The 25336-nt window shown below is 37.7% G+C and overlaps 1 protein-coding gene across 1 annotated transcript in view; it reads right to left on the bottom strand.

Moving 5' to 3' along the window:
* Positions 1-25336, bottom strand: part of LOC135218106 (plexin-B-like) — a 535564-nt gene that overhangs the window by 54905 nt on the left and 455323 nt on the right. The window contains exons 8-9 of the mRNA XM_064254254.1: positions 25148-25313; positions 22866-23522 (exon numbers count right to left, since the gene is read on the bottom strand). Coding sequence (XP_064110324.1) covers positions 22866-23522; positions 25148-25313 — 823 coding nt within the window. The remainder of the gene's footprint in view (positions 1-22865; positions 23523-25147; positions 25314-25336) is intronic.

Below are 25336 nucleotides of genomic sequence, written 5' to 3'. Positions count from 1 at the left end.
ACCTCCACATTAATAATGACTACGATGATGATGACGGTGCTGTGGCTTTCCAGCCCCGACGGTACATCAAGGAGGCTTCTCTCTCTCTCTCTCTCTCTCTCTCTCTCTCTCTCTCTCTCCAATTGCCCCAGGTCGCTTCTTTTCTTCATTTCTTGTTTTAAGAGTGCCTCTTTCAATTTTTTCAAGCCTTCCTTTCAATTTTTTAAAGTCCTGCAATTTTTTAAAGCCTTTCTTGTAATTTTTTAAAGCCTTTCTTTCAATTTTTTTAAGCTTTTCTTTCAATTTTTTAAAGCCTTTCTTGTAATTTTTAAAGCCTTTCTTTCAATTTTTTTAAAGCCTTTCTTGTAATTTTTTAAACCCTTTCTTGCAATTTTTAAAGCCTTTCTTTCAATTTTTGAGCCTTTCTTGCAATTTTTGAAAAAAAAAACTACAAGCCTAATAAATTATTCAAATATCCAATTATTTCTGACAAATGGGTTATTATTATTATTATTATTATTACTATTATTATTATCTAGGTAGTATTCAGTCAGTAATTTTCGCAAAAGAGTATTTATAGACAAAAACAAAAATGTACAATAAAAGCGATGCAAAAATACTGAAATAAGTATTAAGCCAAAATACAAATCAGAGAGAGAGAGAGAGAGAGAGAGAGAGAGAGAGAGAGAGAGAAAATAAAAACGACGATAATGACGACCATAACGATAAGAACGATGACGACAGAGAATATTAATAAGAATATGGTAATGCGTGATAAGACAGTTGATGATGGGGTAACCAAAGAGAGAGAGAGCGAGGAGGGGAAGAAAATATATTCGAGCTTAGTAACCGTGTGTGTGTGTGAGGAGAGAGAGAGAGAGAGAGAGAGAGAGAGAGAGAGAGAGAGAGAGAGAGAGAGAGAGAGTCCTAAGTAATAATAATAATAAAAAAAAAGGGATGTACGTTATAATGCCTGATCCCTAATGGACGGGGAAAAAACTGAGGAAGATTTATATTTTCCCTGAGGAAAAAAATTGAGACATATTTTCCCCGAAGTATGTGACGGAAATAAAAGGGGGGAAATGGACCACTGCCCACCGACAAAAGCGCTTAACGCAAAACTAATCGCAGCCAACCTTCCCGGAAGTAAATGGATTTAAAAATAAATCAAACAACGGCTGAAAAAAAACGCATCAGTTAAAACCTCCAAAACAACTGTTAACTTTTGAGTGCCACTTGTATTTAGGAAAATTGAAATGTGCAATTGCAATATACCTCTATATATATAATTATATATAGTTATATATATATTATATTATATATACTATATATATTATTATGTATAATGTATATGTAAGTATACATATATATATATACGTATATATATATATATAATCATAAATTGTATGCTTAGTAATCCTAGTTTTCCTTGGCTGTCTCCACTTATATATTATTATATTATAATATTATTATATATATATAGATATATTTAATATGTATACATTTAGTATCATATATATATATATATATATATATTATATATATATATACGAGATACTCTTCCCAAGCAGAACAACAATACCAACAAACAATACTGTCACTTGAATAAAAAAAAACAAAAAAAAAAAAAAAAAATCATCATAAAAAAAATATCCTTCCTCGTAGGAATTAGCGTGGTCATTACTCGAGGAGCGTCGAGATTTTTATCGCCATCCAGCGGCAACCAATTTGTCACACGTCGCCTAAAATCCCCTTTTCCCTCAGAGAAAAGATTGGCGACAAAACGTCACGACAAGAAGGGAGGAGGAGGAGGAGGAGGTTTAGGAGGAGAAGGAGGAGAGGCTCTACACACTGTACCCCTTGCCTCTAATTTTCCCTTCTCTCTTCACTTCATTTTAGGTCGTAAGAGAATTTCTCGGAAGTTTAAGAACTTTACCAAATAAACGAAAAAATAAAATATCTATAAGAGTGAAATCCACGGTCACGCTAGTCCGCTGGATAGCAATGATAGATTTCCAGTTCCAGTGTCTCCCATAGTTATAAAGGATGGAAAGTTGTTCGTTACACTGTAGAACATGGTTTCTAGGGCACAAGAAAATATAAGACCACATCTTTAAATATAATGTTATCAGACACTTTTAGCCAGTTTAATGAACAGACCATTAAACACCATAACAAACGCCTTTACTCAACATTACAATCCCAATAAATAAAATAAACAGGACATTTAGGATGCATTAGTAATCCCTGGTAATAACTCTGGAGATAGGCATGAAAACAAGTATTCGTAATGACAACACAATGCAAAAGAAACGGTTAATTTACAAACCGGCAACTAAAGCTCCAGCATCAAATAGGAGGACTAGCACTAATATTAATGTAGTAAAAGGCCTCCTTCTTATGTTAAAGGACATTAACAAACGACATTCGGTAGGGTTACTTTTTATGAACACATTCCGCTAATCGATTTCCGGTGGGCCACAGATTTGTCAAGTACACCACATATTCATAAATAATAAATTTTTATGGCACACTTCCAGGTCCCGTTACTCTTAATATTGCATGCAGTACGTACAGATCAATAATAATGTCATAATCAGGAGCAGGAACCCTTCTATAAATAATGGTGGTCGCGAGGAGAAAGAAAAGGAAAAACGTCTCACAAATCAAAAATCTACACCGACAAAGTTTACAATTCGAAAAGAAACACAAGATTTAATCTACACTGCTTATGTAAAATTACGTTTTTTCCATGAAATGACTAATTAATCCTTAAATAAACTGACAAAAATAATCTTGTATCTTACTTATGACAAAAACAATACAAAACAAAGAAAATACCCGCAAAAGTCGCGATGAAAACGAAAAAAAATTTGCCATAAGAAAATGAGAGAGAGAGAGAGAGAGAGAGAGAGAGACTTTATTCACAGTAGAAAAGATACAAGATTACAGACGGGACATGTAAGGATAGGGGAGAGGGGCTGGCAGGAGGAGGAGGAGAAACAGAAATGACGGAATGAAACTGGAAATAATCCGGCCAATGGCTAAGGTACTGAAAGCCAAAGAAGCGATCGCAAATTGAATGGGCCCCGGAGCCTTCGACAAATTAAAAGGGGACAAGGCATCGCGATTTACTTACGGTCCCTCATGAATTGCAAATGTCCCACGCATTTGGAACGATGGGGGGAGAGAGGGAGGCGATGGATTCTGTCTGGCATCGCTTGCTCTTGGAATTAGGGGGAATGGGTCACGGCGTCCGCCCCCCCCCCCCCCCGCCCCCCCCCCCCCCCCCCCCCCCCCCCCCCACCCCCCCCCCCCCCCCCCCCCCCCCCCACCCCCCCCCCCCCACCACAACAAACTCCGGCAACCTCCCTACAGAAGGACTAGTCAACGCCTCCAGACAAAGGGAGGCCCCTTTATGTATGGCCATATATATTTCTGGTTTCTTCTGTTTTCTAATGAGGAGACTGTTTGTGTCGCCACAGCTTTACGGTTCCCAACCTTAAAGTACTAAATTACGGTCCACAGAATAAAATGCCTCTATTCACATTCACGAGCCAGGGAGATTATTTGTGATTCAAAATTTCGTTATTTGGAAATTATACAAATCCTCAATTGAATATAAAGCAAATCAACCAAAACTTTTGTCAGTTGGTTTACTTATCAGAGGAAGAGTTTTGCTATCAAGTGGGTGATTTAACCATTTCATTTTTACATAAGTGTCAAGTTTCTATTGATTCTCGAGTTTTCACTGTTACATATTTGTAAATTTGCTATTGATTCTTGAGGTTTACTTTTTACACAACTGTGAATTTGCTATTGATTCTTGGTTAAATTTTTACATAATTGTAAATTTCCTATCGATTCTTGAGGTTTAATTTTTACACAACTGTAAATATTATATTGATTCTTGAGATTTCATTTTTACACAACTGTAAATTTTCTATTGATTCTTGAGGTTCCATTTTACGTAACTGTGAAATGTCTATTAATTCTTGAGGTTTAATTTGTTCATTGTTGTAAATTTTCTATTGAATCTTCGGGTTTTCTATGAATTTTATTGGTCCTAAAGCGCACACCACACAAGACTTTAAAAACTAGTCTGAACGAGCCTTATATAAAAAGTAGAAAAACTTTCAACTGCAAATTTCAATTTCTTGCACCAAGTGAAAGAAAAAAAACCCTGATCCCTTAAAACTTTCGTCTTCAAAAATATGTCAGATAATCTTTCCGCTTCTAAATTCAATTCTCGAAAACAAGGAAAAAGTCGTTCAGATTCCCCCCGCTCTGAAATTTATTCATGAGGTCTCTCTCTCTCTATTCCTTCTTTATTTATCAAAACATCATTCTGACTATTAAATTCACCTACACGTGCATCTTTCGTATGTCAAGGGTTTCTCCTTTTCCTAGTCTCCTTGTACAATTTCTCATCTATGAACTCAGCAACAGTCCTAACCAAAAAGATACAAAAGCATTCATAGATATATTAGAAGGATTATTAATCCTTCAAACTGGAACAAATCTAATGAAAACATCTTGAAAATAATTGAAGAAGTTTCCAAATAAAATCCAAGTGGTCAAGAGACTCATAAAGAAATATAGCATAAACCAACATATTCCGACAAAGAAAATGAATAAGGTGAATCTTGTGAATTATCTAATTGATTTGCCATTAGGAAAAGAATGCCGAAAGCATGCAAACTGTGTAAGGTTTGGTATAGCTAGTCAATCCACAAAAACCTAATCAGAAAATGTGCTGGCATGCAACATTCCGACCCATCCACAGTGTGCTGAGGTAATACAAGATTTGAGAAAAGAGTACAAGAATTTTTTGTTCGAACATGTCTATCATGGATGAGCAATGTATTAAATCAAGATTGAATGTACAAATAGTTGAGGATGAAGAAGAAGAGGAAGATGAAGAAGAAGAAGACAAAGAGAAGAAAAGAAGAAAACGGAAGAGAAGTAAACAAAAATGAAATGACAGAAAAAAAAAAATAAGGAAAACAAAGAACAAGATAAAAGTATGGATGCAGAGATACTCATTGATACTACTATGAGGCAATAAAGCAGCATACCTACGAAGAAATAAATTACGATATGACAAACAGAAAAGCAAATCCCGACAAGAGGCTCTACCCAGATATATACAATGACGGGAAAGAGGAAAAAATAGACAAGAAAGACAAAATCTGCAACCTTTTGAAAAGAGGGAATTGCAGATTTGGAGAAAGATGTTACTACAAACATCCTAAGATATGTCAAAACTATGAATATATGGTAAATGTGCAGTACTTAGATGGATATGGGGATGAGCTTAGCAGATCTGCATCCAAAAATATGTAAAAAACCTAAAAGAAGGAAAAGGATGTAAGTCGACAAAAAATGCAATATAATGCACCCTGTAGCCATGAATCATAATCAAATAAATAACCAACCAAGTAATAAAATCCAAAATAAGAAAGAAACAAATAAAGAGAGAAATCAAGAATATCAGGTAAGAGAGAAAAGCAAACCACCAATGAGATATGCAGAGGTGTCAGCAAAAAATTTCAAAGCATCAGCTCCGAAATTATACTCAAGAGATAATAACTGTATTTATTATGCAAGAGGATATTGCAGAAACGGAGAAAATTGCAGATTCAGACACAAAATGAATAATAATTATGATGAGGAAGATCAAATATTATGGAAAAGTTGGATTTTTTAATGTCAGAATTTCTGGAAATGAAAAAAAAGAACAACATACCAGAACAGGAAAGAGACATGGGAAAATCCTTATTACTACCAGTATTAAATGAAGGAGAAAACACGCAAACCATCATAGTGATGAATGCGCAGGGTGGGTTTAGTTACGAGTAACTCAAAAAGAAAAATATAGTACTTAGAAGAACTAACCCCAAAATGAAAAGAAAATAGATATAATGAATATAAGTGAAACCTGGTATTCCTCCCAAGAGACTGGAATGATGATCAAATAAAAGGGTTCCAAACGTTATAGATCAGATAGAAATAAAAAATAGGAATCAAGGGGGAACCGCAATATATGGGAAAGACAAAAAACAAGGAAAAATATATGAGAAAATATAGTAACTCAGAATGTGAACTAATAGCGGTAGAATTTGAATCTGAAAAATTGATGAACATAGTAATATATAGACCTCCTAATACTAAAGAGTTGACTTAATAATTGAAAAATTGGATGATATATGTAGAAATCACAAAGGACTGGACTATTCTCCTATCTGGTGACTTCAGCTTTCCTTTCGTAGAATGGAAAGAACGAATAGGAGATTGTGGTTGTACTTATACATATAAAAAAGAGAGTAATAGTAGTTGCAGAAGATAAGAGGCAATTTGAAAAGCTATTAGATATGCTACTAGAATACAACATTCAACAAATAAATCACCTGCCACAAGAAAGGATACTTTAGACCTAGTATTTGTGAACGAGATGAATTATGTTAAAGAAATAATAGTTTTATAATGCGAATATTCAGACCATAAATGTCATAGAATTAACAGTTCATTCCAAAGCAAGTGAAAATAGAGATAAGCAAGAAATGAAAAAGTGGGAAGGATATGGAAAATACAACTTCTACAGTAAAAATATAAAATGGTCAGAAATTAATGAAGAAATTAAACAAAGATTGGGATAACATTTTCGTAAGTGATGACATAAGGGTAAATACGGAGATATTATATAAAATATGGAGAAATAGTGGAGATATATACCGAAGAAGAAAAGTAAACATCATTCATGCATACCAAGAGACAGAAGGATCTTGTTCCAGAAATCAGAAAGTGGAAAAAAGGTCTTGCAAAAGAAAAAAAAAATGCATGGAAAGTTATAGAACTAAAAAGTAAGATAGAAAATGCAGAACAAAAGATTATACAATCAAAAGAAAATGAAAAACGGGACTTGGAAGAAGAAAAAACCCTATTAAAATATCAAGCAAACCCCAAACTATTATACTCATATGCGAAGAAGATGAATAAAAGAAGAATAGAAATAGGCCCTCTGAGAATTGAAGGGAGATTAACGAATGAAAAAAAGGAAATTTGCAACATACTGGCAAAACGATATAAGAGAGAATTCACCCCTAGAATAGATAATGAAGATAATGATATAGATAAGGGAGTGAAAATGATGTGAATATTTAGCTGACATAGATATTAATGAAGCTGATATTGTGCAGGCTATTAATGAAATTAAAATGGAGCTGCTGCAGGGCCTGATGGAATTCCTGCTATTTTGTTGAAAGAAAGTAGTTCATTCTATCGCAAAGCCACTTGCAATATTATTAAGACAAAGTGTAGATACAGGCAAGATTTATGATGAGCACAAATTAGCATATACCCTACTTCTTTTCAAAAGTGGATCAAGACTAGAGGCAAGTAATTATAGGCCTGTGAGTCTAACATCACATATTATGAAAGTGTATGAAAGGGTAGGGTAATGAAGAAAAATATATGAAACATTTAATAAAAAAATAAAAAATAATTTGTTTAATAAAGGACAACATGGTTTCGTACCCGGAAAAATAAAAAGTACACAAACCCAACTGTTAGTCCACCGTGAGAACATATTCAAAAATATGAAAAGCGGAAATGAAACAGATGTGGTTTATTTAGACTTTGCAAAAAGCTTTTGATAAAGTAGACCATAATATATTAGCGAAGAAAATTAGAAAACACAATATCGTGGATAAAGTAGGAAGATGGTTAAAAGAATTTTTACACAACAGAAAACAGATAGTTATTGCAAACGACGAGAAATCGGATGAAGTCAAAGGTAATATCCGGTGTGCCGCAAGGTACGGTGTTAGCTGCAATACTGTTTGTTTATTATGATTGAAGACATAGACAATAATGTGAAGGATTCGGTAGTGAGTAGTTTCGCTGATGACACAAGAATAAGTAGAGAAATTACTTGTGATGAAGATAGGAACGCTCTACAAAGAGACCTTAACAAAGTATATGATTGGGCAGAGGTAAAGAGGATGGTATTTACTCTGATAAATTTGAATCAATAAATTATGGAGACAGAGAAAGAAAGCTATATGCATATAAGGGACCTAATAATGAGACCATCACAAATAAGGAAGCAGTTTAAAGACCTTGGTGTGATGATGAATAGGAACATGTATGCAATGATCAAATAGCAACTCTGTTGGCACAAAATGTAAAGCAAAAATGGGAATGTTGTTACGGCACTTCAAAACAAGAAAAGCTGAACACATATTATGCTTTATAAAACATATGTTCGTAGTCCACTTGAATATTGCAATATGATATGGTACCCTACACTATCAAAAGGATATTGCACAAATAGAGAGTGTACAAAGGTCCTTTACAGCTAGAATAGAAGAAGTTAAGGACCTAGACTACTGGGAAAGACTACAATTCTTAAAATTATATAGTCTAGAAAGGAGAAGAGAACGCTTACATGATAATTCAGGCATGGAAACAGATAGAAGGAATAGCAGAAAATATCATGGAACTAAAAATATCAGAAAGAGCAAGCAGAGGTAGATTAATAGTGCCCAAAACTATACCAGGAAAAATAAGGAAAGCACACAGGACATTAATCCACTACGCACCAGCATCGATAATGCAGCGTCTATTCAATGCGTTGCCAGCTCATCTGAGGAATATATCAGGAGTGAGCGTAGATGTGTTTAAGAATAAGCTCGACAAATATCTAAACTGCATCCCAGACCATCCAAGATTGGAAGATGCAAATATACCGGAAGATGTACTAGCAACTCTCTGGTAGACATTAGAGGTTGCCTCACACTGAGGGACCTGGGGCAACCCGAACAAGATGTAAGGTCTGTAAGGTAAGGTAAGGTCTCTCTCTCTCTCTCTCTCTCTCTCTCTCTCTCTCTCCCATTGAAAGGCAAAGTTTTGTAAACTTACTCCCCTATCGAAGTTGACAATACCAGAATCTCAAATAGTCAAGAGTTCCATCTCTACCTGTAACTTTCTCCCCATATATATAAATGTCACACCTTTCCCTTCCCTCCTCTCCCCCTCAAATGCTTGACAGGCGGCGGATTTTCTCGTCTCTCTCCCGACAATAGACATCCAATTTCGGAATCGGTACACCTCCAGGTATTGGAGTTCTGCTTTGCGTTACTTCAAAGTCCACACTTCTAACATACGCGCAATGCCATTTCTCCATTCAGATTCCCCGTTTTCAGTTGGATATTCATCTTTTAGAAATTCCCGTTTTCAGTTGGATATTCATCTTTAGGAATTCTATTTTCAGTCTGGGCAAATCCCATTCATAGCTCCATTTCCTGGTAAATGTCTCAAGTGTCAGAATACAGCTTTCAATTAAATATATTCCTATCGGAACTCGGTTTTAGGAAACTATATTCGTTGAGAAAACAGTATTTTACGTTCACAGATTGGTATGTCCCCTTCAGAAATCTATTAAGATATATCTTTTATCAAACAATTCTTTTCGTAAAAGTTCTTCCCTCTCTTATTCTCGTAGCTTTCAACATGCCACTATTGTATTAACTCTTGTGAATAAACACAACCCTCCTGCCAAAAACTGATTCCCTCCCTGTTAAAATTCCTTAGTAATTTTCTATCCTTTTCGCGTAACAAAATTCCCTATCCAATTAATTTTTCCAGAATAAAACGTAATCCTCAATTTCTCCCCAAAAGAAGGAAAGATGGGTATCGCGAGCTTAACATTAAAAAGAAACACAACCACTTCTCTCTCTCTCTCTCTCTCTCTCTCTCCTTTCGAAGGAGAGAAAAGCAATAGGCCGTGGATGATGAAGGAATGAAAACATCGACAGGAAAGAACCCTCGATATGAATCACGGACGATTCTCTTTCCCTCATCGACCATCGTTATTCATCTTTCGCCTTCACTAACTCCGTAAAAAAAAAAGTTCGCAGAGAGACGAGAGAGAGCGAGAAGGAGAGAGAAGAGTCCCGGAGAGAGAGAGATGAGAGGAGAAGATGAGGAGGAGAGAGATGAGGATATTTACATTAATAAAAGTCAGAAACTCAGAAGTAAGAAAGGACACAAGACCACAAGTACAAGAAAAAAAAAAAAAAAAAAAAAAAAAAAAAAAAAAAAAAAAAAAAACTCCGTGAAAAACAAAATAAAATGGAAAACCCCGTCATGCGTGTCTGCAGCCAGATGAGGTTGGGGGGGTTGTAAAGGGGTCGATAATAAATAGTGTAGGGGCAGAGGGAGTAACGACTCCTAAGACCCATTTTATTGTGGAGGGGGGATTTTCCAAGCCAGCAGGTTAATCCACTATCAGATATGTCCCGTTGTCGTTCTGATTGTAGGATTAATGTGCTAATCTGATGGGCGACTGGCACAGCGTGGAGGACTCTGCTGCCGCTGATGCCGCTGCTCCTGCTGCCCGAGTTGAGGATGGTGAGCAAGGATGGCGGGTCATGGGCTGGGGGAAAGCAAGGGGGATTTGGAGAAGGGATGGGGGGAAGGAGCCGGTGGGAGTTCGGCACTCAAGAGATTTGGGGAAGCGATGGGTGGGTGGGGAAAGGAAGCATTCAAAGGAACATGACAGGATATGTGGACATAGAGAGAAGAGAGGATAATGATAATGATGATAGGAGATACGGAAATACGAGAATGGGGGTCGAATCGATCATATGAAAATATAAGCTCAAGTAAACTGGTTGAACATTACATCAATAAGGATAATAAGATTTGGCAATGATTCACTTCGACCGTACAATAAGTAATGTTTGTAGATAAGCGGTTAGTGGGTTTGGACAATCAAGCACAACTCAAAATTATTAGGTAATAGGTTCATTTGCTTGTTTGTTTGTTTGTTTGCATACTGTTTTTACGTTGCATGGAACCAGTGGTTATTCAGTAACGGGACCAACGGCTTTACATGACTTCCGAACCACGTCGAGAGTGAATTTCTGTCACCAGAAATACACATCTCTAACCCCTCAGTGGAATGCCCAAGAATCGAACTCGCGGCCACTGAGGTGGCAGGCCAAGACCATACCAATCACGCCACTGAGGCGCTCTTTATTTGCTTGTAATTTCTTATGGCAAGAGCACAGCACAAACATCATCACCGCCACTCCTCATTTTTTTTCCTGAGCTTTCACTTCCACAGATCTCCCCTGTCTCCATCCTCCAGTTCAACTGTTCTTATTCAAGCAGGTCTGGGCGTGTCAGCTTCTTCCAACTTATCTAGTGACCAAAGCACCCCAGCTGATACTATCACCTGCTATTCTCAAGGAGGTGGAGCTTAGTCACTCATTATAAAGTAATCTACATATGGAACTTATGTAATTTTACGTATTGCATATCTAACCCATTATTCTTATAATATGGTTCTACTCTTAAATTGACACAATAATTGTAGATATATCTGCATTGTGATGACACGATACGTTTTCGTATACAATACAGATCGTATTAAACTTAACTAAAGTGTGCAATTTCAGTCTAACTGAATTCTAAAACTTACTTAGCCTGACCACTATATTTTTACACGTTCAATCCTAAATTGCAACTCATGAGAACATGTTAGGTCATCTCATTCCTTAATATCAAAACTATAAAACAGCATAATCGGTTCATTCTGTCAAATTTCTATCGTTAATCCAATTTAAACCATTTCGCCCTTCTCCAACTTTTTTTTCCATTGGGAAATCCATGGGAAAGGTAAACACCATATTATTCTATATACTTTGCGTAAACACAAAGGGTGGCATAACACTTGCCTGTAGCACCATAACGTTACCTAACAACTGACTTGGGAAGACAGACAAAATAAATACTGTAAGAATTATCTGGATTACTTTTATATGGATAAAGCCAAAACATGAGTAGTACACAAAGGAAAGGTAAGGGTTATAACGACAAATTATAACTGCAAGGCGGAAATCCGACGGAAGGAAACAGGAGATAAAACTAAACCCAAACCACTGCCAGCACATAATCCCCCATCTCGACCCCAGCCAGCTCTCTACACCACAAGACTTGCCACTCTTCCGAACAAGAGCAAGCTCCCCCACGCACGGAGGGAGAAAGCAGGGGGATGAAATGTGCCATGTGATTCGATAGGAAGATCTCCTGCATCTGAAGTGGTGTGAACGATGGGAGAGATTACGGGAGACGAAAAGAAGTGAAGAGGGGGAAAAAGATTATTGGAAAATGAAACGTGAGAGAAAAATAATCAAACTAGGTGAGGAGGAAATGCGATGGGGGTGGGGTTTAAAATACATACACACGGCAAGAGGGACACAAAAATGATCAACAAGGATGCTGGAGATAAGGAACAACGAAAGATTGACGACGACGTTTCTCGCACACGTATGGTTGTCACAGAACCCGACAGCTTCCGAGGGGGATTCAGATTATCATACGGTGGCAGCGAGATGATGGGACACAGAATAAAATCGCGGATGTCCACACATAAAATAAACCAGACAGGCTGTTGAGATCAAAGATTCCAAATGTCTGAGAACAGTGAATGCGAGGGAAGGGATATTGACAGCGTGATTATTTTCTTGTGAAAAACACAGATCAAGCAAAATCTATACACTCGGATTCTGTTATATTCATACGTTGCATTTTCCGGCTCACCGGACTGAAGATGTCTGGTTAGGCTTATGAATATTTATGACAGATGCGCAGGCTATAAAAGCTTCAGAGTCGGTTTCCTATCATACAGATGCGTACGAATATTAGATGAACACTCAAGTTCGCAGTAAGGCCTAATAATAAAATATGTAATAATAAATATATATCTATATATATATATATATATATATATATATATATATGTATGTATGTATATGTATATACACAAAGGGGTGGAGGGACCTCCCTTTATTCAGCAGCCTTCGCACCCAGCCCTTTTTTTGGCCGATGCAAAACCAAACTACTAAAACCACTACTTTCCTTTCCCTTTATTATGCTTTCACGTAAACACATCACAAATCCACCACCCGCCACATTTACCCCCTTCCCACCAACCCCCCAACCCCCTCCCAAGGAAAACTTACTACACCAACATCAGAACTTCCCTGTGCCAATCTACTCGCGCGCGCCCCCCTCCCCTCCAACCTACCCCTTACACCCGCTTTCCAGAGATGCCAAGTCCTCGAGGTTTCCTCTTCGCACAGACACCCCCTTAAGAATTTCATTACGGCGACCACGCATTACGGGAACATTATGCAGGAATTAAGTTGTCAAGTTACAAAGTTTCCCCCCAGAAGTGCCACTCCAGCGCAAACTTAGCTCTTCACCGAATTCACGACCACTCTCAGTAAGGTGGGAGGAGGAGGAGGAGGAGGAAGATGAGGAGGAGATGAGTAGGAAGAGGAGGATATGAGGTGGAAATGGGAGAGAAGAAATGATCTCGATGAGTGTTTAAAGGAGTGAGAGAATAAGTAGATGAAGAGGCGGCGGCTCAACAAAAAGGGTAAAAGGCAAAAAGCGCAGAAAGGATGAGAAAGTGCGCGGAAGGTAAACAAGCAAATGGTTCAGTTACTGTAAAAAGGACTCCAGGTGATGATAACCTTCCGTAAAGGTGTTTGAATGTTCTGTCATATAAGTTCTGTCATATAAGGGAATTGTATACTGATTCAGCAGTAAGGACGGATGTGGCAAGGACTCCCCCCCCCACCCCCCCCCCCCTCCCCCCTCTCTCTCTCTCTCTCTCTGGCAAGAAATCCCTAAAATGGAAACAGATTTTTCGAAAAAAAAACAAGTTTTTTTTTCATATACAACATACATACAAACACACGTATATAGATTATAAGTATGTATATGTATATGTATAAATATATATATAATATATATATATATATATATATATATATATATATATGTCCACCGAAATATAGTGTTCTAATGGGCGGGCCTTTTATACTTGAGACGTATAATGTTTTAAAACAGAGGACTGTGGTTTGCATTATATATTATATATTATATATATATAGTATATATATAATATATATATATATATATATATGTGTCCCCCGAAATATAGTGTTCTAATGGGCCTTTTATACTTGAGACGTATAACTGTTTTTAACAGAGGACTGTGTTTGCATTATATATATATATATATATATATATATATATATATATATATATATATATATATATATATGTCCCCCGAAATATAGTGTTCTAATGGGCCTTTTATACTTGAGACATTATAATGTTTTTAACAGAGGACTGTGTTTTTGCATTTAAATATAATATTTTATATTAGAATTTTTATTATTATATATATATATATATAGATATATAATATTACTATATATATATATATAGAGAGACAGAGAAGAGAGAGAGAGAGAGAGAGAGAGAGAGAGAGAGAGAGATTAACCAAGGAAGTAGCGAGGATAACACGTTAAGGATGCATAAGGAGATGGAGTGAGAAGGAAGGAGAAAAGCGAAGGGATAATGCAACAAGCGCAGCCTCTCATGCGTGAACCAACCATCAGTCACGAGCAAAGACGTCTACTCCCCGCCTCTCTCTCTCTCTCTCTCTCTCTCTCTCTCTCTCTCTCTCTCTCTCTCTCTCTCTCTAACTACACCTCAGCCACTTGCAAATTAAAAAGGCTTACTGGACATTGACCGCAAATTCAAATCTTTCACACAAACAAGGGACCAGAACCGACATGTTCCTGCAGCGGCAATTTCATGATAAATTTTTACAAATCTTCAATAAGCTTAAAAGAATCTGCGAATAGTTAATTGGTTCGGATTTAGAAGATATATAACCTACCACTAAATTTTCCGAAAATACTAAATAAAGTTTTGTACTTGTTGGATTAGTCCTTTACAAAAAATAAAAAAATAAATAAATAAATCAACTGTCTGTACCTACTGCATGTGTTTAAGAAAATAACTGGGTATTTATGATGAATTTTATGTTTCCGAATTGTCCAGAGAAAAACTGTTGGACATGAACAAAAAAAACTGTTGGACATGAACAAAAAAAACTTATCATCTCCGATGGCACAATTTGAACCAGTTGACTGCTGGAACACCACTTGTATAGACACAAGTGAACAAGGAACACAACTGCAGCATTCAGACTTCGCTATTAACACCAATTACAGGACTGGGCTGGTCAACTCTATCAAGAGGTTCACCAATCAACCATTACAATAGAAGTGGGAAACGGCTAACTTTAGGGGGGGATGTACACGACGGGGGGGGGGGGGGGGGTTGATTTGATCAACGTAAGAGGTGCGGAAGAGCGGGAGAAAGCAACCAGGGAACGTAAATACAAAGGATAATAGAAAGGTGCGTTGAATGGAAGAAGGGATGAACAACAATAAGTGATCTGGATTAAGTGAAGCGTGGGTGAGCTAGAAATAAATTGATAAGAAGGGATGCAGGAGGGAGGGGAATGCACCTTTGACAAGGGGGAGGGGAGGGGGGGAGATGGACCATTGTATCAGTGACAATGACAGACAAGCCATAATACCCCAACCTATGTAAGACCACACGCCATCTGTATATCATGTCTCCTCATCATCTCTCCATTCCTCACCCATTATCATCTGTTGTCACCTACACCTATCACCATCTGGTTCGTCGTTTCTATCATTCATATGAGCGAACTTATGATAGAAGCCACTCAACAAACCCATAAAAACTGACTATAACTAGTATACCTTTTCTGTCTGAGAGAGAGAGAGAGAGAGAGAGAGAGAGAGAGAGAGAGAGAGAGAGAGAGAGAGAGAGAGAGAATTTCCTTTCTAATACATGCATAGGAAATACATAGGAAAGTAATCACTTATGATATTACATAATATCTGCATCAACAACACAAAGAAGATTACGATAGTTTATCATCAAAATGCAAACCCTTAAAATATTCTAGACTTAACAATTTACTACAAAACACAGTCTGAGCGGATTAACATCTTAATATAATATTAATTTTCTTTCGCTGCATTTGTGAAAAGTTGTAATATACGAATCTCTTGCAGTAATAATCCCGACTAGAGAGATTGCAGAAGTCCGTAAAAGGCGAGAGAGATTGCCGCCGTCTAACCTGACATCCGTAAATTAAAATATATGTAACGTGATACGAACTTGCAAGAAAATGACGCAAGCACATACGTTCGTACGTACATGACAATGTATATTTTTTGTCCGTACCTCTACCCATAGACTGACTTTTCGAGGAGTTTACCTCCACTGAAGGCCACGGGGCCAAAAAGGCGACGGACGAACTTGCGTAACCCATCTGTAGACCAGCGATCCTAAAGAAAGGAAGAGCCCGTACATCCTACGGAAAATTCGCCCTTCGTCCTACTGGTCGTAAACGTCATAACGGACTGCCACGCGCAATCGCACTTCATCTAAGTCGCTAAGAGTGTCTAGCTAGCGTTCTCTCTCTCTCTCTCTCTCTCTCTCTCTCTCTCTCTCTCTCTCTCTCTTTGTAGCAATTGCGATAACCTACATCGACCCTATCAGCGGGGGGGCCCAAGTGCCATAACACCTTCGCTCCTGTAAATGACTCTCAGCGGGAACCACCAGGCACTAGGAGAGACAGTCATTTTTGGGGAGGGGGGGGGGGGGGAGAAGGGATATTCCGAGTCCTCTAATGAAAGACCAAATATCAAATGCACATACTACACAGGTCTGACCAACAATACACTACGTTATTAGATGACCCGACTAGTGTCGGGCATTGCTCTCAGTTACGTCAACCCCTTCCCGTCCTAGCCCTTAGGACAAAGGAGGGTCCTAAGGGCTGGTCATGAGCCAAAAATTTAGAAGCATCCGATAAGCCAATCTAATCCTAGGCTGCATCAGCGGCAGCAGCATCCAAGCGATCAGGTTCCCATCTCCTCTCCTCCTCCGGCCCCTCCCTCCCTCCCCCACCCCCATAGATCCTCCCTCCCCTTCCCCACACAATAATCTATCACAGCAAATGATGTTGAAAAATGCAGCCTCCCTTAGCCCAGTCATCCGCCGTGGTTACAGCAATGGCACTCTTGTCTCTTCTCGAGGCAACAGCATCAACGGGAGATGAATTTCGACTGTGCATTATGCAATGCGCATCTTTATTGACGCTCCATGCATCATCCATGATAATGGTTTGCCAATGAATGTCCTCTCCTTTTAGGGAAAGGGAAGTCAAGGCTAATATTTACACTTAAAGTGGGAGCACTTCATTATACATGACGTATACATAACTCTCTCTCTCTCTCTCTCTCTCTCTCTCTCTCTCTCTCTCTCTCTCTCTCTCTCCAACTTTATCTAGCTAAATTGTTAAAACCGACTAATGTATTTCAGCTCTCCCACATCAGCAAATTAGAAACGAGACTTTGTTTACAGATACTAAAAGATAAACGATTATAGTTACCACACTTGTGTCAATTTTTTTGCTATCACCTTCAATTCCCTACCATCAGGACTTATTTCCTCATTCCATATTCTGTAAAACAGCCTAGAAATAACACAATTACGTCTGCAAGTAACTTACTTACACCTAAAATACAGAGGAATTTGTTGTTACAGAACATGTGCCATTCGAAAAGGCTGGAAAAAAAATTGCAAATGAAAATAAAGTCATAATCGACTAACAGTGAATTTCATATAAAAAGCTGCTCGCTTCACCAGTCGTTCCATTATAGCCTAAACCAGCAGTTTCCATCTCCTACAGAACCTTTACGGAAATATAAGACGCATGTTAAATATGTAGAACTAGAGCTAAGTGAAATTATCCATTCAGTTTTGTCAGATAATTTTGTAGTTAATAGCGGGATCCCTCAGGTGAAATATCTCAGCTCTGCTGTTTGTCCTTCTCATAGCTTCTATTTATGAAAAGACTGGCTAGAAATGGAAGACAAGGTTTAGTTTCAGTAACGATAGAATGTTGTTAGACTCAGAATATGTACATTGCGCTGTTTTCATTAGCAAAACGCCATAAGATTTATATAAACTTGCTAATAGGATGCATTATATATTAACAGCAACGGGACACAAGATAAATGTAAAGAAAACAACAATACTGAAAATTGAGTTTGCGCAATAGTGCAGTGACCTGTCCCTAGCGAATGCTGCTTACTGGCAACCTTTAATTATTTACACAAAATTAAATTTCCAATGAAAATCCGTAAAATGAACATTCTTTACCAAAGGAATAAATCACTATGCAATTAAGTCGCTGAATTACGTTACAGGATCTCCATCTTGAGGACAGTGTCACAAAGCTTTGCATTAAATATGACTGATGAATGATTAACGACGGAGTGAAGTATTAAATATTTTTATTAAAACATTAAAAAATTACCGTATAGATAGTCAGGACCTTGGGGGTATTTTCCTGTCAAATTTGAAAATGACTTGATGAAATTCTGAATAATAAATAAATGATCGTAATCACACTAATGCAGACGAAAACAAAACTCCAAAATACTGATTATCCAGACAATGACTTGTACACCGACAAAAAAAAAAAAAAAAAAAAAAAACCTTTCCATGGATATAACTGCAACAAAAGGACATTTTACACAAGTACACGGCGCAATTATACCTTAACGTTATGGTTCACTTAGCTTCCTACTTGCCAATTTCGTATAACATATTTTTTCTCGTTAAAATAATACCACAATCGGAATGAAGTCGAGTTGTGTAAAAAAAAAAAAAAAAAAAAAAAAAAAAAAAAAGAGAGAGAGAGAGAGAGAGAGAGAGAGAGAGAGAGAGAGAGAGATCAGCTAAGTACGAAAATAACCAAACGTTAAAATTTTCGGTAAATCTAAATATAATTCCGCAATTAATGCTACTGCCTTCATTCCAGCATCATTAACGGACAGCGTGAATCTGGATTTCCTAAATTATCTTTTCTGGAAGTCACTCTTTCCACAAATACAAGTTTGACAGATAAGGAAAAGACTAAAATTAACAAAGGAATAACTGAAGAATTTAAAATAGTAGTGGTATTGTAAGTGGTGTTGGGGGACCGGGTGATGGTTGTCTAGATAAGGATGCTTGCGTTTAATCAGGTTACGTGATGATCGGTAAGGTCAACAACTCACGTGGTGCCCTCCACTGGCACTCGTCCCTTAATCAAAAACACACAAAACCTTAGAATTACGTGGAATATGGCGCTGGTGCAGTTGTACCTCAAACGCCGACTTCCAAGCTAATCCCCATGATACTCTGGGTTCATCCTCTTAATAATGATTTATCTGGCCCAGAATGAGGCCATTATAGCTTCCTGAGAGAGAAATATTTCCGCCCCGAAGTGGAGACAAACTTATTTTCCCCGGACGACGCGCCAGTTCCTTCGTCAGGATTATTCCCAGGAGTCGATACCCCAATCTAAAGAGTGAAGCGATAAATTTCGGAGGCGGCAATGCAAGTGGTAATATCTCCGTATTCTTTATTTTGCTTCGCGGACATACGCAGTCTGGGAACATTCTTTTTATATTTCAAGAAATAATAATTTACAATCTAAGCGAAAGCACATGTTATTTGACAAGGGAATAATAAAATCTCTATGTTGAATGCCTATGAATATGTAGCATGAACTAGTTAAGAAGAAAATTTTGAAAGTCCGAAACTTTACGTCTACGATCTATAATAGTAAATATTGTAATTTCCAGTCAATAAATGATAGTGAAAATGTTTACCGAGAGGGTTCCTAATTACAGGCTAAATCAAGATTCCTAGTCTTCCATTGGTTCACTTTCACTGTAGATTGGATCAAAAGACTAGTTTTAAAGGGGTTACAAAGCAAGGGGGAGAGTAAAATAGAATGCGCTACATGGTACTGATGATAAAATGTAACAAGTAAATTCTATAACAGTACGTCAAACTAAAACCAATAAAAGAAGTAGTCTTGAAAATTTTACCAATAAACTATGTTGTGTGTGTGTGTGTGTGTGTGAAACAAATGTACTATATGCATTTATCTCTATTTGTGGGCGTGCTAGAGACAGAGACTATCTTGGAAATCAATAATTTAAATGAGGGCAATTGAAGGGCTGTTAAGGAGGATCAGAAAGTAAGGGCAATACATGAAAACTGTGAGAGGTCTGTCCATTAAGAGAACTGCTTTGGAGCAAGAACCTGACACAAAAAGGATATGTATAGTAATATACACACACACACACACACACACACACACACACACACACACACACACACATATATATATATATATATATATATATATACACACACAATATACATAAACATAAATATCTTATATGTATGTATGTACGTATTACGTATGCATATATATATATACTATATATATCTATATATATATATATATATATATATATATATATATATATACACATATACATATTTTCACTTAGAGACAGAAAGAAATCAAGACCAAAGGATATACATTCAAATGGTAAAAGATTTGAATTGTAAAATACCGTCTGGAGAGAGAGAGAGAGAGAGGAGAGGGATGAGGACGGAGGAGGAGAGAAGATGAGAGAGGACGACGAGGAGAGAGGAGAGAGAGAGAGAGATTCATCTAAGTCTTGTGTTCATCCGTCAAAATCTATCAGGTGGGTGTCAAGGAAGGCCGGGCAACTTGTGCCCTCTTGCATACATACAAAAATAGCCAGGTCCGAAGCTCGGCCGCGAGAGCACGCTCCCATCTACATATACTACCTGCCACACGGTCACACACACACACACACACACACACTGATGATAATCACAATAAACTTGCAAGACAATCACGGAAATTCTAGCAATAAGGCGCGACTAAAATAAAAATTTAAAAAAATAAAAAACATAAAATATACTAAAAATGTGCGAATGTAACAAGAAAATAAATATCTATTTGGGACAGCATTCCATGAATTGGATAGAGAATACATAGATGCAATATAAATTCGAAGTAAAGAAAAAAAAAAAAAAAAAAAACTGCGCGAAATATCTCAAAATACCTGATGCAAAATTCATCCCCTACACTACGAAGAAACAATAAAATTGTACGTAGAAAAATATATACATGGCCCAACCAACTATTACCAAATTGCTAAAACAATCAACTTGGCTGGCTTAACTGCAAAACCGATTAAATCTAGTTGAGCAAAGTGAGAGAGGAACGAATTCTCGCGATAGAAAAAAAATCTATTCTGGATTTTAATAAATGCAGGAATAAATGAACGAATATAAAATATATGAGAATGGGTGAAGAAATATATATTTTGATAAAAGCAGAAGGAAAATAGGAACATTTAAATGGCAATAATTTGTATTTATTTATAATTATAAAGCTTGGTAACAAAAATATTATTCCTCTAGAATATACTAAGGAGTACAATACGTGTGTGTGTGTGTGAGAGAGAGAGAGAGAGAGAGAGAGAGAGAGAGAGAGAGAGAGAGAGAGAGAGAGAGAGAGATTCCCAAGACGTGATACAAAACACGCAAATATTTCACCCTCGATAAATGCGATCGGGGAAAGCCCGTAAACATAGAAAGCAATACGAGAAAGGGAAATGGATTAAAGCCGCACCAATAAATATATCTGCATTTTTAGTATTGCTTGAGAGAGAGAGAGAGAGAGAGAGAGAGAGAGAGAGAGAGAGAGAGAGAGAGAGAGAGAGAGATTCTACGATCATCGTAAAATTTAGTGACAATCCTGGCAGGAGGAATCCATCCGGTCTCTATTTCTCAAGCCAACCACAACCTTAACCTTTCAAAGTACTCCCCATATAACACAGGTGTGCAAGAGATTATATAATATGCTATGTTATAACATGATGCATATCACATGTGGTTGACAGTAGTCCACATCATTTCGATTTGGGTCAATTCGGTAAGTAACCCAAAATGGTTTAAAGACTCATCGCAGTTATCCTCGAGTTACCGAACACTGAAGATTATACTCCACCGTAGAACCTTTCTATTAGAATAGATTGTAATTTCGTGGAGTTGTATTTACAGATGGATTTCCTCCATATTATAAGTAAATATGATACTTCTCATTAATGTCTTATTCTGAATAACTCTACCCATCCAGACAAAAAGTACACCACATAAAAGTTCTTAATCTTAGAACATCTGGCGTTCCCTCCAAGTTTAATCGGGCTTATTCAAAAAACCGATTAAGCTAAATAAAAAACCAACTTCACGTCTTATCACGATGGTATCCGACACCGTCGCCCTACTTGCAGTGCTAAATTTAACTTCTCACATTTCATTATCAAATTTCAATTAAGAAATTGCCAACGTGCGTCAGAATAAAGCCTGCGGATGCAAACGCCAAGATCCGAGAAGTTAATTTCCATTTTCGAAACTTATCGTTTCAAGATGGTACGTTCTTCTTCCTTGGACAAAATTGATCAAAACTGAGTTTTTTCAAATGTTTGGTAACCTTGGCATCGAATCGTTTTGAAACTAAATAAAAGTAACATCACTAATTCTAGCATTAAATTGCGACACTAATATAATAATACACGAATTTTAGATATCAAACCATTTGATTACTGATATCAAATCATTTAATTACTGTCTCTATCATGTATTTGACTGTAGTTCTGAATATTCAAGCAAAGTTCGTTTTCAATATTTGCTTTATAGAGTTTTCTTGCGGTAGAACAAGGAAACATTGGAGATTTTTCAGCATGAACTGAGGGCTGGATAGGAGTAAGTGAGAAAATCGAAATATTAGAGTCAGATAAGTAAAATACACTGAAAGTATGAATTCTGCAAGAGTGAAGAAACGAGAGCTAATTCTGAACTCTGAATACACAAATAAAGGCTAACTTAAATTTGGCTGTTTGGAAATGAAGGGTGTACCATATCACTTTAAAACATGTCTCAAACAGGAGAGAGAGAGAGAGAGAGAGAGAGAGAGAGAGAGAGAGAGAGAGAGAGAGAGAGAGAGTGTCAAAACAAATACTCACCACATCAATCCTAGGAGTCGGGCACTGGCTCAAGCGGGCATCGTTGTTGTCGAAGCGACCAGCAAGCGAGGTGGGCTGGGCCGCCCCACTTCCAGAGGACGAGGCAGCTGCAACTGGATGGGTATTTGGGCAGTGAGGGGCATATATGCAAGCTGCACCACACCAAGTGCACTTATACCTCGGATGGCGAGTGACGCACAAAGAGCAGTCGTGGTGACCCCTATGCGCCCCCAAAACGCCACATTTATACAAGGTCAGAGACCTCGAGTCCACGACGTGGTCACGGTTCCAAACGAGAGTGACCTTCGCCTCGTACTCTCCTTCTCCGCTTTCGTATCGGTACACGGTCGGTTCGCAGATCACCTTCTGCAAGCGCCTGTGTTGTTGCTGCAGCTGGCTGCTGGAGGCAGTGGTCGAAGGCATGGGGTTGGTTTCATCTTCCTCGGCAATACCCATGACCCTGGCTCCGACGACCATGGTGGCACCCTCGATACTCACCACGCACTGGAAGCCTAACTGACCCACCCGTGGAACAGGTAGATTCTCCACGAGGAGTTGCAACTCCGATTTGGCTCCATCCGCCGCCAAAAGCTGCGTTTGATCGTTGAAAAATCTTGGACAAAATCCGGATCCATGAGAAGAGAGCTGTGCAGGGTTCTGCAGGCCATGGAAGAAAAGAAACGCATTAAAGCAGTTAGCCAAACAATATATCTAATGATGTTTTTTCTTCCTGTTTTGTGGTAATATAAGCTACCTCTATTTATTCCCGTGTAAGTAGCAAACCTTATTCATTATTGCAATCATAAATAGCGACTCAAATATTCTCAATTAAAAATAAATAAACTGAATGGAAAGCAACTACATCAAAATACAAGCAAAAGGCTATTATGTTTACACAAAAAAAAGCAATGACTACTACAAGAAGTGGTGAGTAAATCCATACAAAATCAAGCCGTTGGTCGCTTATACTTATATCAAGCACCGATGCATTGAGCACTGCCAACTGCTGGTTCTCCTTAGTCTTGGTTGACTGTTAGCAAAATTATTGCATAACCGACCACCAGTCAATGACATACAGAGGACACTGACGGATGATGATCCAAGTTAGCAACAAAGCTTCCTCTACTACGGCTTGGCACAAGATGCTTACCAGGTAAGTCGGAAGAAGTGTGTTAGATCATGAGTGTGTGCAAGGCATACTGGATCTTTTGCAAGCGTTTCACAAGGCCAAAAATATACTGCAAGCTACAAAAAAAATATACTGCGTGAGAAGAGATACTATAGAGAAATTCGATCAAACAGTGTCAGCGTTAGTCAGCAACATTCATAAAAGCCTTGAAATTGGTTTAACTAAACAATGAATAATGATCATTATCCATAACATTCATCACAATACTAAAATAGAAAAATAATGCGGTTTAGTTTAACATACTTCAAGTACCTGTGAAGCGTTGGGCCCCTCTCATCATAACCGTAAACCTACCTTAATTAAAAACATAAAAAAGTACCCCTGGCCACTATACTAATTAGTAATTAAGCTTGATGCTCACAACACACGATAAATACTCAGAATGACGTAAAAACAAGCAAAATATTTTCAACACGAGATCGCATAAAACCTCCCCTATAACAGTTACCATTCAAGATTATCTGCTTCTAATTATTATCAGTACAACAGACGTAGTGAAGCTATACCTTAATTTAAAACTTAAAACACATAAATACAGGGGGGTTACATTATAAAGTGCAACAAACGAAGCAGACTGAAGAATATCTATGATTTTTCCAAATAATGATAAACGCATTAAACTGGCATAATTTCACAAATCATCTGCTACAGTAATTTTCTTCCCAACGCGTTTAATTTTCAATAATAATAATAACAACAACAACAACAACAATAATAATAATAATAATAATAATAATAATAATAATAATAATAATAATAATAATAATAATAATACAGAGGACTCTCTCCTCCTTACAGCATTCGGTTGCGAAAATCCATGAATAATAAATGTATTCATCGCGAGACTGAAATAAAAGCTCGATTAAAATCAAACAAATGAAGTAGCAAACACAACACGAGAGGCCAACACACACAGACACACGTTAGTGAGGTGCTTTTACGGTTAGTAACAATTAGTAGCAGCAAATACTAATAGCTGTGAGTAGTGTCATTTACTGGAAAATACAAATGGCTAAACATCTTTCATTTTAATTGTTTTGGAAATGGCGTATAGATGCCGCCCGAGCCATGCACGTCACCCTGCCCAACACACCTCTCTCAGCAGCTGCAGGATGCTTACGTTTTCCCCGGACACGACGTTACCGCTGCAGGACGACGCATTGTGGGTGCAGGAGTTCTCGTAGACGCACCAATTACAAGCCCAGTCGCTCTTCACGCAGGTCCCGCACGTGTTGTGCCTGCTGCAGTCGTAGAAGGCGCTAACATTCAACGCCGTCGCTCT

This window comes from Macrobrachium nipponense, chromosome 19, assembly GCF_015104395.2.
Source record: "Macrobrachium nipponense isolate FS-2020 chromosome 19, ASM1510439v2, whole genome shotgun sequence".
NCBI classification, from domain to species: domain Eukaryota; kingdom Metazoa; phylum Arthropoda; class Malacostraca; order Decapoda; family Palaemonidae; genus Macrobrachium; species Macrobrachium nipponense.
The sequence above is the reverse complement of the archived record's forward strand: the minus strand, read 5'-3'. Positions and strand labels throughout refer to the sequence as shown.